At 52.4% G+C, this 12,804-nt stretch overlaps 2 protein-coding genes across 2 annotated transcripts; both read right to left on the reverse strand.

Annotated features, from left to right (window-relative positions):
• Positions 1 to 6,186: 6,186 nt before the first annotated feature.
• On the reverse strand, positions 6,187 to 8,808 carry Spmip1 (sperm microtubule inner protein 1). The gene is made up of 2 exons (XM_050141702.1): positions 7,616 to 8,808; positions 6,187 to 6,423 (listed from the first exon to the last, which is right to left on the reverse strand). Exons 1-2 carry the CDS (start codon positions 8,034 to 8,036, stop codon positions 6,314 to 6,316), a joined length of 531 nt encoding a protein of 176 aa, XP_049997659.1. The 5' UTR covers positions 8,037 to 8,808; the 3' UTR covers positions 6,187 to 6,313.
• Positions 8,809 to 8,955: 147 nt separating this feature from the next.
• Atp6v1f (ATPase H+ transporting V1 subunit F) lies at positions 8,956 to 11,762 on the reverse strand. Its single transcript, XM_050141701.1, has 2 exons — positions 11,546 to 11,762; positions 8,956 to 9,410 (listed from the first exon to the last, which is right to left on the reverse strand). The coding sequence occupies exons 1-2, from the start codon at positions 11,701 to 11,703 to the stop codon at positions 9,209 to 9,211; spliced, it is 360 nt and encodes a 119-aa protein (XP_049997658.1). The 5' UTR covers positions 11,704 to 11,762; the 3' UTR covers positions 8,956 to 9,208.
• Between the last annotated feature and the right edge of the window lie 1,042 nt (positions 11,763 to 12,804).

Genomic DNA, 12,804 nt, shown 5'->3' on the forward strand with positions numbered 1-12,804 from the left:
AAGAGGAACAGGACATTTGTCCTGTTGTCTTCCCCATGGCACAGGCAACCATCCCTGGGGGTCCAAGACTCCCCTGTAGCCTCAAGCAAGCCTTGACCCTTCACCAACTTCTCTTCCAGCGCCCTGCAGGTCTAGGCCAGCTCCAAACTGCAACAGAGCAGGTACGGAAGGCTGATGGCTGCTTCCAAGGGACAAGTAGACGGGGACCTAACACCCATGATCCCCACTCCAGGTACACGAGGGCTGGGATGGTGCCCCAGGGCTGGAGCTACCCATGACGCTGCTGGAGATGGAGCAGAGCCTACGGGCCCAGGAGAAGGTAGAGGCCAGCACATACGGGGGAAGCAGATGCAGAAGGCAGAGTGGCTCCCCTCATTTCCTGGCTTTCCATCCTCATGCAGCTTCTCTGGGACTTGGAGCTGCTGACTGGGGTTGGGCTGAGCCTCTTCTGGCCCCCCTGGGCTGGGGTCTATGGCCAGAGAGACCAGGCTCAGCACACACGGAATCAGTGCAACCAATCCTGTGGCAGGAATCTAGATGGGGATTCTAAGCGTCTGGCGAGTGTGGTGAGTAGGGGCACCGTGTGTCACCCAGGTGGTCTAGAGGGTGAGGGGAAGTGGGCAATGCATGGGCTTTGCGATTTACAGGCCTAGGTTCAAATTTCTGCTTTGTGGCTTCCTGTGGACTCTAAGCTTCCAGTTGCTCAGCTACAAATGTGGGTAATAATAGATCCTTCTAGATCTTTCTTCAAAGACCATTGGGAGGACCACTGGATTCACTGGGACAAAAGGGTTCCTACCATACCCAACAAATACCATATGCTCCTAACTTGAAGACTGCACAGTTAACAACCGGCCGGTGAAATCAACTGTGGGCCGTACGCAAAGCCTTTCCATGTGGCTGCCCAGAGGGAAAGACATCACCTGGCAGGTCTAAGAGGGCAGAGGTACTGGTGCCCAGCATGGCTCTGAGACAGAGATGCTGAGAAGCCTTTGCCGTGGGCTGATCCTTTGACTAGGTGACCTGCCCCAAAACAGAGCTGAGAACAGGGGGTGGTGCCCCTGAGGTCAGGTTAGTGGCTTTTCGGGGCTGAGGCACCCTCTGTGGGAACAGAAGGTTTGCTAGTAGTGACCACTCAGGAAGAATTCAGCCAAGCTTGAGGAAGAGCTATCACAAAGGGCATGACTGCCAGGAGGTGGGAGACACGAGGGCCTGCTGGAAACTTCCTTACTACTCAGGGAATGCCACCCTGTGAGTGTGGGCTCACTTAATCTCTGCAGAGTTCCAAGATACACCCTCCACTCCAGGCTGAGGAAGCCCCGAGTGAGAGCCATCAGCTCCTCAAGGGGTGAGTCTTGCTCCACAAGGACTCTGCATTCTTGGTATTGCCTCACAGTGACAGAGAACCCACTTCCTGTGACAATCCTCCTTCCCTCCTCTTCCTCCAATTCCTTCTAGACTTTTGTTCAGTCCCTGGCAGGACACCACAGCTCCCAGGAGCCACGGGGTGCAGGAGTTGGGGAGGGGGCTCCCTGAATTCCGACTTGACTTACTTAGCAGCTTGAAAGTCCGAGGATGTCTAGCAGGCAGGCTGCTCCCCATTGCAGCTGCTGAACTCCTGCAGGAGACAGGCCACAGATCCTTCATCTGCCTCAGATCTGGGTGAAGCCAGGAGCGATGCTGACCCAAGCCTGGAGGGCCCCATCATGCCTGCAGAGATGGCACTTGGTACACCAACAGGAACCAGTCCAGAAGTCAAGGGAGCCGGCGCTCCTGGAGCTGGTAAACCAGACTAGATTGGGAGGCAGGGACAGTCTCATCCCGGGTCTTCATCACTTACCTTGTCACTGAGTGTCAAGTTAGCTGGAGACGCCAATTAGGTTTTCATTTATTTTATTTTATTTTATTTTATTTTATTTTATTTTATTTTATTTTATTTTTGAGACAAGGCCTTGCTATACAGGCCGCCTTTTTGTTATGTTTTGTTGTTCTCCCCCACGCCCAGACAGGGTTCCCTGTGTAGCTCTGACTGTCCTGGAACTCACTCTGTAGACCAGGACCTGGCCTAGAACTCAGCAATCTGCCAAGTGCTGGGTGTGTACCACCACTGCCCAGCTTTGTGTGGGTCGTCTTAACTTGGAACTTGGTGTATAATTGTTGTAGGAGCTGCAGGCCCTGTTCCTGCCACCCCAGCTCCTGGTCGCCTGGCTAGCTTAGGCCCCGAAATAACAACACACAAACTGTATTCTTTTAAACACTGCTTGGCCCACTAGCTCTAGCCTCTTACAGGCTAATTCTCATATTTTGCCTAACCCATTTCTAATAATCTCCATAGCACCACTAGGTGCGCTTAATGGGAAAGATTCAGCATGTCTGACCTGGCGGCTTGCTTCATTGCGCCTGCCCTGGAGAGGGGAGCATGGCCTCTGAGCTCACTTCCTCTTCCTCCCAGCATTCTGTTCTGTTTACTCCTCCCACCTATGTTTTAACCTATGAGGGCCAAGCAGTTTATTTTTTAACCAATGACCTTCCTCCATCATATAATCCAGGCTGATCTTCAATTCACAATCCTCCTGCCTCAGCCTCACAAATCCTAGGATTATGGGTACACCACCATGCCCTACGGAAGCAGGTTTTATTGCCAGTTTTTGAGTTGGCATCAGCTATCTTGGGCACCGTGTCCAGTGGGGCCAAGGCAGGGAGCGGCAGCACCTGAAGAAGGGACAGAATAGCAATCCTAGACCATCCATTTGCTACCCTATGCCAAGCACAGTGCCATACCGGAGACACGGGAGGACTTGGTCTAGTCTTTGAGATCATACCCTTGTGAGAGAACAAGATATGAAGCGCACAGATAGGATTTGGTGCCCTGGCCTCCCCTCCCCAGCTGCTGTGTTGATTGATTCTCAAATTGTGTGTTAAGCAATGCATCATCTCTCAAAGCTATATGCATTCAATTGTTTTACCACTTGGAAGAGTGCTAATGGTTCTTTTTTTGATTGACAGAATTTTGACAAGAATATTACCTCTTGGAAAGACAGGGATACAAATTACACTATATTACCTGGGGATGGGTGCTCCCTACACTATATTACCTGGGGTGGGGTACTCCCTACACTATATTACCTGGGGGTGAGGTGCTTCCCTACACTATATTACCTGGGAATGGGTGCTCCCTACATTATATTACCTGGGGGTGGGGTGCTCCCTACACTATATTACCTAGGGGTGGGGTGCTCCTATACTATGTTACCTGGGAATGGGTGCTTCCTATACTATATTACCTGGAGGGAGTGCTCCCTACACTATATTACCTGGGGAAGAGGTGCTCCCTACAATATATTACCTGGGGAAGAGGTGCTCCCTACACTATATTACCTGGGAGTGGGGTGCTCCCTACACTATATTACCTGGAGGGAGTGCTCCCTACACTATATTACCTGGGGAAGAGGTGCTCCCTACACTATATTACCTGGGGAAGAGGTGCTCCCTACACTATATTACCTGGGAGTGGGGTGCTCCCTACACTATATTACCTGGAGGGAGTGCTCCCTACACTATATTACCTGGGGATAGGGGCTCAGCAGGAAGAGAGTAGGAGGTTGTTTTCCCACTTTTGGCAATGATTTTTCTAAAGCCAAGAATCTTGTAAGTTCAAAGAGCCTTTGAAGCCGCATGTATTTCCATAGAAAACACACCCCTGTAGTTACTGCTGAGAATATTGTTTTCCTTGTAAGGGGCTGGGTTTAGGAGCGATGAAAAGCAGACCCTCAGTTTCGTGGCTGCAGAGAGGCTCTCTTTCCCGCAGCTGCAAGAAGCAGCGACAGCACGTCCCTCTTTTTGGATTTCTTTTGTTAATTGTGAAGACTTGGCAGTTTTAAGCCAGGCTCTGGTTTAAAATTTCATTGTAAATTTCCTTTGATTTTATTGCCAGAAACAAAGAGTAAGATTTTCCTTCAGAGCAGGGAAAGTATGGCACACGGTGTGTGTGGTGGCGGTGGTGGGTCCCCTGTGGACCTGAGCCAGCAAACCTGGACAAAGAGTGGGTCCTAGGAGGACCTCAGCAAATGGGCTCTTCTTGTAGTGTTCTCGGAACACGGGGAACTGTGCAGATTTCTTTGAGCTAAAAAGAGGCAGAAGTTGGGGTTGGCCGTTTGTGGACACAGGAAACACGTGGTAGGCTGTGCGTGGCAGGTGGTGGGAATGAAGGTGTGTGGATTGTAAACCACCACTCCTGGGACTCCTCCCTCGCCTACGCCTACGCACAGGGCCCACCCCAGGCATCTGCATTCTAATTCTGGAGGAATGGGTGTCAGAGCCAGGACAGCAGTAGACTTCAGTCAATGTCTGACTTTCCCCTGTAGGTTGCTTACATCCCACGGGCAGCAGTAACTTCAAGGAGCCGGGAAACTCACAGCTTAAGGTCAAAGGGTCAAAGGGTCCTGGGCAAGGGCCCCCTCAGGGGGCAGCAGGGGGTGGAGTAAGGCGGGGATAAGGTTGCTGGGGTGAGGTGGGGCTGCCTCTCACAGCTAGAGGAAGGAGGGACCATTACTGAGACCTTTTCCACCACATAAAATGGGTGTGGCACATTCAGGGACCAGCAAGAGTGGGTGGGTAGTGGCGGTGGCAGCGGTGTGATGTGCAAGGCACTGGGGGAAGAGCACAAACTTTTTGGGCCCAGAATATTTTTTTCTTCCTAGGACCCAGACAAGATGGAAGAAAAGAGTCAAACAGAGCCAAACGTTCAGAGTTCCGGTGGACAGACTCTCAGAAGCCCACAGGAGGGAAAGCTGGGCCAGGAAGGCCCAGAGCCGGCTTACATGGCTTCCCAGGGCTTGCCAGCATCTCAAGATCCCTCCAAGGGGCTTGACACTGGCCTGAGCTATGAGAGCGCAGAACCGCAGCCACTGCTGGCAGACTCTCCTCAGGGCCATCCTGAGGAGACACCACAGGGTCAGCGTGGGCAGTCGCTGCCGGGGTATAAAGGACTAGGCAAAGGGGCTCCTCCAAGTCAAAGAGAAAGGAAGCAGTCTCAGCAGGGCCAGGAATTCAAAACCCCTCAGTTTGGGGAAGACGGTAATTCAGAAGTCCCGGGGAAAGCGACATTATGGGGCCAGGAAGAGGGCGACCCTCAGGGCCATTCCAGGGATTTCTGCAGGTTCCCAGGAAAACCGATCTCCCAGTGTGTGGAAACCGAGATACCAGGACCCCCGGATAGTAGCACCCTGCTGACCCAGGAAGGGGAGTGGACTCCTCCCTGTGCCCTGGTGCCTCTGGCCCAGCCGCTGCTCCGAGGCCCAGGAGGTGGGATGCCGGCCTTTGGGGAACAGGAGCCCCAGACGAGGCTTCCTGGCTCAATCTGGGAGCAGAGAGGCCCTAGGAACCCCAAATCCTCAAAGGCCGCATGGCCCGAGCCCGGGAGCACGGAGGAGGCACCGGCCCGCACTGAGCAGGAGGCTCTGCAGCGGCTGCTGGAGCTGCACGGCGCAGCCAGGGAGCGGCGGCAGCAGGACCGCGAGCATCAGCGGCTGCGGGTGCGTCCCAGGGCCCGGCCTGCTGGTGGTGGTGGAGATGGGAGGGTCGCCGAGGCAGACAGAGCCCAGCTCATTGCCGCCTCCCCAGGTCCTGGAACGACTCCGCATCCTTGGGAACCATCACCGCCGGGTTCACCCGCTGGGGCTCCCTCCCAGAGCGGCTCAGATGGCACTACAGGCAAGAACCTGGGGAAAGGTGTCCCGGTCACCACGGTTCTGCCCCTGGAGGGGAGGGCAGCAGCCAGCGGCTTCCGAAGGGGTCCAGCGGGAGAGGGGCGGGCGCTGGACGGTACCCTGATGGCTGCACCAGCCCGCTCAGAGTTCTTGCCACCTAGGAGGATGCGGCAGGATGGAGACATACCTTGCGAGAGCGGCTGGAACAAGTGCAGAGAGGAAGGACTCAGTGGCTGCGGGCACTCGGGGCCAGGTGAGGGGCAGGCAGGGAATGGTAGGCACTACTTTGCCCTAACATCTGATTGACAAGTCACTGTCTTCTCAGGAACACCCAGAACTTTCAGGAGCTACTGTCCCCTGGCACTGTGAAGCCTAGTCCTGGAGAATAGTGCACACACCACCCAGCCTGCTCCTACCTTGGCTGGGTCGCCGTGAGATAAACTAAAGGAAAAGCTAAAGGGTAACCCCAAGTGTGAAGCAGTTTCAGAAAGGTTCCAACGGAAGCATCAAGGCCAGGGAGAACAAACACACACACACAGCAATGCAGCTCCACCAAAATCCTATTATTTCCTCTTTCTGCTCTTCTGTCGCTGCCTGGCCCAAGGTCAGAGGGCCAGGTCCCGGGGGTCCAGTAATGCAAAGGCTCCATTCTTACGGAAGAACGACTCAATGCGGCACATCTTGCAGGAGACCAATTCCTGCTTTATTGGGGGGCCTGGGAAGAGACATCAGACTCTACGAATAGGTTTCTGGAGTACAGGAGTTCTGCCACATATCCCTAGGACTCTGCCTATGGCTCTACTCCGTGTGAATAAATGAAAAGGGCTTCCGAAGAGTGAGGGCTACAGGAAAAACTCAGCAGTGATGGCAGTGTGGCCTGCAGCTGTCTGCCATGGTAGCCCAGTTCTAAGATGGTCCGCCAGGGCCACTAGGTCAGTGTGCCTCTGGCTATGATCGTCACAGGACGGACTGTGGAGACGTGGAGCTTCCTTCTACCCCATTCCCTTCTGGGGCCTCCTCTTGCATTTGCTGGGAAGCTGCTCCCCTTACTTGTGAGGTACGGGGGGATATGAGGGAACCATCCAAAATTTCTGCAACTCAGGCAGCAGGACACATTTCCTAGAAACTCCTGACTGGTAGTAAACGGGCACTCAAGGGCCCTCATCAAAGCAGTGACACCCGTGGCCTCAGCGCTTCCTCCTCCTGTCTCTGTCCCGGCTGATGACCTACCTTCAGCCTGGGGCGGAGCTGCGGGCTCAGGTGGGCTGCCTTCCTACCAATGCCATCCCCACCTTCTGGTCCACCTTCCATTCTTTGCTTTAAATACCCCTTCCACTCTGGTGACTCCCTCTGAGCTAACTCCTCAAGGCCATGCTTCCCCACAGTGACTAGGGAGCCTACGGTGGCCAGCACAGGCTATCTTCACACATCTAATCAGCGACCACAGTGAAATCTGTGCACTGCCGTTGACTGCTGTCCCTGTCGCACTGAAGCCATCAATGAACTCCACTGAGTTTTGTCCAAAACATCCTTGATCTCAGTTCTGCTAATCCTACCCTTGCCAAGGTTACACAAAACAAATGCCTAGTTCATTTGCTAGATGCTTCAATTTCCCAAACCCAGTATCCCTGGCTTAAACCCCCCACTAGCTTCCCCTCAGATGAGGAGAAAATCCAAAGCCCTACCCCCATCATTTACCTTAAAAGCCCCAAGACTGATCTTTGCTAACAATCCAACCTGAAGCACATGCCCCCCCCCCATCCCTTCATTTCACAGGGCTTGTCCCTTAGATCTATCTCCTTGCCCCGTTTACACAATCTGGCCTTCCCCTAGGATGCCAGTTCTCCAGCATAAGGCACAAGTTCCATGTCTGTGAGGTGACTCCTGTATGGGAAGTTGGGGCTCACCCAGCTGCCAGCCATATGTGAAGTTGGTGGTGATGGGGAACAGGTAACGCGTCTCTGGCAGGTCCAGCTTTCGGGCATTGAGATACTGGTAGCGTCCCTGCAAGTCGTGGGAGATGCCTTCATAGAGCAGGGCTTTGGTGTCAGGTGGGACTGGGTACATTTCTGACTGTGAAGGAGCCTCTGGGACAGGGCTGGGGGCCTTAGAAGGGGTTGCTTTGGAGACAGGTGGTGGTGAGTCTGGGGCCGTAGGCATCAGGGTGGGGAGTTTGAGGGGCAGGCGAGCTGCGGCTTTAGCCTTCTGTTTGGCCTTCACCAGAGCCCCATACTTGCGGTGCCATTCACAGCGCAACTTCATCTCTCTGAGGTATTCCTCCTTCCAGAAGTTTTGCCGCAGGGTGTCCATGTTGAGCTGCCTCGACATGGTGGCAAGGGGAAAAGCGCTATCGGGGTGGCTATTGCTGAGTGAGCACAGCAGGCAGAGACAGTGGGGGGCTGCCCTGGGACAGTCACCTGGCAACCAAGCCTCACCTCACACAGGGCCAGAGTTCTACCTGCCATTGCCCTCAGCAGATGTCCCGGGTCACCCTTTCTGAGATAGCCCAGGGTAGGGCTCACTAACTAAACACCTTGATCCCCAAACCTGAAGGCTCCAAGCTCTAGCAGGAACAGTCGTTCTCAACCTTCCTAACGCTATGGCCCTTTAATACATTCCTCATTTTGTGGTGATCCCCAACCATAAAATTATTTTCAATGCTACTTCCGAACTGTAATTTTGCTACTGTTGTGAATTTTTTTTTAGATTTATTTATTATGTATACAGTATTCTCAGTACTCTGCCTGCAGACCAGAAGAGGGCACCAGATCTCATTACAGATGGTTGTGAGCCACGAATTGTTGTGGTTCCTGGGAATTGAACTCAGGACCTTTGGAAGGGCAGGTGGTGCTCTTAACCACTGAGCCATCTCTCCAGCCCCTACTGTTGTGAACTGTAATATAAATATCTGTGTTTTCTGATGGTCCTGGGTAAGGGCCATTCCATACACCAAAGGGTCTCGAACCACAGGCTGAGTGAGAATGATCTAGAATGACAATCCTATGCAATTGGTTTATTCCTTGGGCAAGGCCCCTCCCAGCACCAGAAAAACTGAGTAAAGGCACAAAAGTAGGGACTGGGCTCAAACTTTGTCCTCCATCCCCGAAGTCAGTCCATGACATAGGGGACCAGTCCTTGAATTAGGCTCCTGCTCAACGCTTCTTCATTACCTGGTTCTTTGGTAGCTTTCGCCTATTTCCGATCTAATGTACCCCAACACTGCACCCCTCACGTATCCATTCCAGCATCCATTTGGAGAGAATATTCTTTTAATATCAACAATGACACTGTGTAACAGCACAGGGAGGAGGGATGGAGAGAGAAGATGGTTGGGTTTTCTCTCCCTAACCAGCCTGGATCTGAACAGCAGAACCCCAACAGCTTAGAAGCCACTCAGCGAAGAGGAAAGGAGGGGCTGGAAACCAAGGCTTGAAACTTAAATAGAGGATGGCAAACTGGAAGAGGCCTGATAGTGAGAGGGGGCCGGCGGCTGAGGAGCCCTAGCGCAGGTCTTCGGCCGTGAACATGCCCTTGGCCCTGCGCAGGATGGAGTCTTTGGCTGCATCATAGGGATGCTCCTTGGATGGGATCTCCAGGACAGCTGGAATGGAACGCTGGTGGGCGTCAAGGGCATGCCGAACCATCTCTGCGATGTACTGGTTGATGAGAATGATGCCAATGTCATCCCTGTTTAGAAATTGCCTGTTGGGGAAGAAGAGGAAGAGATGGCAGTGGCCAGGGGGCACAAGGGTCTCAACCATAGCTTTCCTTGGATGAAGCAATTGCACTCAGAAGCTCAGAATCATACTGACCAGGCTGCATATCAGTGTGTTCTATAAGCTGCCTATGGGTAGGAAAGGGGAGGAGAGGGAAGTAGGTATGAGGCCCTTTGTATCAGCATAAGAAGATTCTAGAAACATAAGACTCTTAGTATTGATGAAGGTAGAGAAGGTAGAAATTTTAAGATATAGGGCTGAGGAGACCACCAAAGGCCTCAAGGTCTACAGCAGGGGGCTGGGCCAGGATGACATTTGCCATAAGCTAAAGACAGAAAGAGGAGACTAGGCAATGACAGAATCACAATTTCCAGACAGAAACCGTCATTATGGTTTTCCTATCATGTGATCACCCCCCCACACACACACACATCTACTCATTAAAAATAATTTACTGAAAAAAAAAAAAAAACAGAGAGAGAGAGAGAGAATGAACCAGGCGGTAGAAGCACACTTTCAATCCCAGCACTTCAGAGGCAGAGGCAAGCAGATCTCTGTGAGTTGGAGGCCAGCCTGGTCTACAGACTGAGTTCCAGGACAGTCAAGGCTACACAAAGAAACCCTGTCTTGAAAAACAAAACAACAATAATTTACCTACTTTGTGCTAAGCATGGAATAGACTTGACTTGATCATTTTTAGGATCCCTTCTTGTTGGAAATATGGGAAATTCTTAGAAGTAAAATCTGTCCTCCAATGACATTGGAGGTCACTTTGCCACGTCCGCTTAGAGATCAGCTGATACTCACAGTCTCCCAGGTGTGAGCCTGCCACACCCCGGGCAGTGGAAACTAGTCTCAGCCAGTATCCCTGGACTGGGCTATTTAGGGAAAACAGGTGAGGGCAGTTTGTTCCAGCGATTTGGCACAGTAGCCCTGGAAAAGGAGTAAGGGAAAGAATAGAGAGTTGGCACCCTCGATTCTGGTCAACAGGATACTTCCTGGCTTAAAAGGAAGGCCTGCACCCACTTTTTGGAACTATGATCTTTGACCCAGGGTACATAGTGAGGGGCTTGAAGCACAAGGTCTTTGTGGAAGGCCATACTTTCCAGATGTTCTGCCCAATGTGCTCAAGACAAATGGAAACCCCACGGCAGGCTGCAGAGAGCAGCTCAGAGTGGGCACTAGCTAAGAAACGCAAAAGGGGACGATCAAGACGGCTCAGTGGGGAAAGGTGCCTGCTGACTGCTTTGACTTCTAGCCTCAGAACTAGCCCGTGGAAAGAGAAAATTGACTTCACAAAGTTGGCTTCTGATCTCCATCCACGGTCACACAGCACACACAGAGACTCAGTAATTAAAAAAAATAAAAAGAGACCGGCAGCGGTGGCGCACGCCTTTAATCCCAGCACCCAGGAGGCAGAGGCAGGCGGATCTCTGCATTCAAGGCCTGCCTGATCTACAGTGCAAGTTCCAGGACTACACAGAGAAACCCTGAGTTAAACAAACAAATAAATGAGAAAGAGTTGACCTAGGTCGAGCCTCTTATGACTGGTGTGTCTTTGGGCCTGTGCCTTAACCTATCCGCCCTTTTTCTCACCGGTAAGCAGAAATAACCACTACCTTACAGGCAATTGTGAGCCTCTAAGAAAAATGAAGCGCGTACACACACACACACACACACACACACACACACACACACACACACACACGAACCCACTGTCCAGACTCACACTGGATGTGATTTGTTTAGGGTACGACTCGAAACGTAAGGTCCAGAGAATACGCTACAGGTGAGCGTCAGGGACCCGGAAGAGGCGCTGAACCTGCGGGTCCCCACCGACTGGAGGCTCCCGGCGACCAATTACGGCAGGACCGGACATCAAGCCCGACTCTCCTAACCTGACACACAATCATATGACGGGGAGCTCGTGGACCTGCCGTACGCCGGGCCCCTCCGAGCCCCAAAAGGGAACTTAGGCAGCGGAGGCCTCTGCTCCGGAGGGGCTGATGGCTTCCAGGACCATCTCGATCCCTACCGCCGCTTGACACCCAGGTAAACAGGCCGCTAATTCTAGCGCTTACAAGCAGGACCCATTCATTTAGGCCTCACAGGCTACCGTACCTGAAAGTGTCTTCGATCTCATTGATGGTAGTATCCTTCTCCACTACCAGGAAATTAGGGTGGCGGTTCTTGTTAAGCTCCCCTATGCCGCCCAGCAGGAAACCCGTCACCGTGTCCTCATCTCCAATCACCGCGATTAGTTTACCCCGGCCCGCCATTCTGTCTGCAGAGCGGAGAGCTCAACCGGCACCTGTGATGCTCCGCCCCCGCAGCGGCCCGCCCTTCAGACATGCGCGGTTCCCCGCCTCCCGGACATGCGCATTAGCAGGAATGCGCCTCAGTACTCCTGCGCCATAGAGGCCGGAACTACGTCTCCCGGAAGGCTGAGCGGCAGAGGCTTCTCTGGCCTTCTTTTATTCCTTTATTCTGGAAGATACGTTTGTTTGAACCTAGAGTTATTAGAGGGCGAGACTTCAGGGGGCATACTCTCTTTTTGTGTGTGTGTGTTATTTTGTTTTTGGCTTTTTGAGACAGGTGCTCATATAGTCCGGGATAGTCTCGAACTTGCAATGTAGGAGAGAATGGCCTTAAATTCCTGATCCCACTGCCACTTTCCACACAGAGTTTGTGTGTAGTTTGTTTGGTTTAAAAAATTTTTGTTGTTGTTGTTACATTTGTTCTTTCGGAGACTCTCGCGCGGAGCGGTGGAGTTGCGGGGCATGGGTGTGAGGTCATAGAGCACCCTGTGGGCCTTAGGGTCTTCTGGTCAGTTCGGTGTATGCTTTGATTTTTTTTTTCTTTCTTTCCTTCTCCTTCCTCCGCCCCTTCTGTTGTAATTTAAAAATGCCACGAAGAAGCCACACCATGCAGCAGGGCTCACATGAGAAGTTTATTGGAAGAGGAGAGAGAAGGGACAGAGAGGGAGGCAGAGATTAGTTGGTCCTCGGGGACAAGAGTGCTGGAAGATGGGCAGTGCCCACCTTTTAAAAGGCAACGTAGTAAATGTGCACAGGGGTTGTTATTAGTGGCTATAGCTGAGGATATAGCCTAATCTCTCTCTCTCTGTGTGTGTGTCTCTCTCTCTCTCTCTGTCTCTCTCTCCTTTCTTGATAGGTTTCACTATTTAGCCTAACCTGGCCTCAAACTTTTGGTGGTCCGACTTCCTTAGCCTCCCAAGTACTAGGATTTAAGGCTTGAGCCTCCGCCACACCCCCTGCCCCTTTGTTTGATTTTATTTGGCAGTTTGTTTTTTGAAACCTGCTATATGTAGCCTTTGCTGTCTGGAACTCAGAATGCAGAGACCAGGCTGCCTTTGTACT

This window comes from Alexandromys fortis, unplaced genomic scaffold (genome assembly GCF_014885135.2).
Source record: "Alexandromys fortis isolate MF-2015 unplaced genomic scaffold, M_Fortis_MF-2015_v1.1 scaffold_44, whole genome shotgun sequence".
Taxonomy (NCBI): Eukaryota; Metazoa; Chordata; class Mammalia; order Rodentia; family Cricetidae; genus Alexandromys; species Alexandromys fortis.